Here is a 1,511-nt window from a genome sequence, read left to right on the forward strand (position 1 = left end):
ACCGGCCTCCCGTGCCGCAGTACCGCGCCACACCACACGCAGCGCCCCACGCCACACCCCACGCCACGCTCCACGGCACACCCCACGCCACGCTGCACGCCGCGTCCCGCGCTGTGCCCCACACCGCGTCCTGTGCTGCGCCACACACCGCGTCCCACACCGGCCTCCCACGCCGCACCCCACACCACCTCCCACTCTGTGTCCCACGCCGGCCTCCCGTGCCGCGTCCCGCGCCCCACCCCACGCCACGCTCCACGCCACACCACACGCCACGCTCCACGCCACACCCCACGCCACGATACACGCCGCGTCCCGCGCCGCACCCCACGCCGCGTCCCACACCGGCCTCCCACGCCGCGTCCCGCGCCCCACCCCACGCCGCGCCCCACGCCACACCCCACGCCACGCTCCACGCCGCGTCCCGCGCTGTGCCCCACGCCGCACCCCACGCCGCGTCCCACACCGGCCTCCCACGCCGCGTCCCGCACCGCACCCCACGCCGCACCCCATGCCGCGTCCCACGCCGCGTCCCGCGCCGCACCCCACGCTGTGTCCAACGCCACGTCCCATGCTGCGTCCCGCGCTGCGCCCCACACCATGTCCCATACCGCGTCCCACGCCGCACCCCACACCACGTCCCACGCCCTGTCCCGCGCTGCGCACCACGCCGTGTCCCACACCGGCCTCCCACGCCGCGTCCCGTGCTGCGCCCCACGCCGTGTCTCACACCGGCCTCCCACGCCGCACCCCACACCATGTCCCACACTGCGTCCCGCGCTGCGCCCCATGCCGTGTCCCACGCCGCGTCCCACGCCGCGTCCCGCGCTGCGCCCCATGCTGTGTCCCACGCCGCGTCCCACGCCCCGTCCCGCGCTGCGCCCCACGCCGTGTCCCACACCGGCCTCCCACACCGCACCCCACACCACGTCCCACGCCCCGTCCCGCACTGCGCCCCACGCCGTGTCCCACACCGGCCTCCCACGCCGCGCCCCACACCGCATCCCACGCCCCGTCCCGTGCTGTGCCCCACGCCGTGTCTCACACCGGCCTCCCACACCGCACCCCACACCACGTCCCACGCCCCGTCCCGCACTGCGCCCCACGCCGTGTCCCACACCGGCCTCCCACGCCGCACCCCACACCGCGTCCCACGCTGCATCCCGTGCCGGCCTCCCCGCTTCTCAGGCAGCCGGCAGCGACCATCTGACACAGCCGTCGCCCCTGCCCGGCCGGGCTCAGAGCAGCGTGGATCCCAACACCGGCCGCAGCCTGCGTCCTCGGTTGCCATAGCGACAGCGTTGCTTTGACCTATAAAGCATCCATTAGTGCTGCCACCCTAGGGACCCTCCGGGCTCCAGGACGACATGCGGGCCCCACGCACTTGCAGACCCCTGCAGGCCCGGCCACACGGTGCACCTGGACTCACAGACTCGTGACCTAAACAGCAAGCCAGGCCCCGCCACGGCCCTTCCCTCGGCAGCGAGACCCAGGGTGAAAAGCTCCATCGTTTG

The 1,511-nt window shown here is 74.9% G+C and overlaps 1 protein-coding gene across 1 annotated transcript; it reads left to right on the plus strand.

Annotated features, from left to right (window-relative positions):
- Positions 1 to 42: 42 nt before the first annotated feature.
- On the plus strand, positions 43 to 1,307 carry LOC106002931 (extensin-like; the record flags this gene model as incomplete). Its single annotated transcript, XM_013037679.1, has 1 exon — positions 43 to 1,307. A coding segment is annotated over one exon (1,265 nt), but the record flags the coding sequence as incomplete, so codon positions are not given.
- Positions 1,308 to 1,511: the final 204 nt, after the last annotated feature.

Source organism: Dipodomys ordii, unplaced genomic scaffold, assembly GCF_000151885.1.
Source record: "Dipodomys ordii isolate 6190 unplaced genomic scaffold, Dord_2.0 Scaffold1000006699, whole genome shotgun sequence".
NCBI lineage: Eukaryota > Metazoa > Chordata > Mammalia > Rodentia > Heteromyidae > Dipodomys > Dipodomys ordii.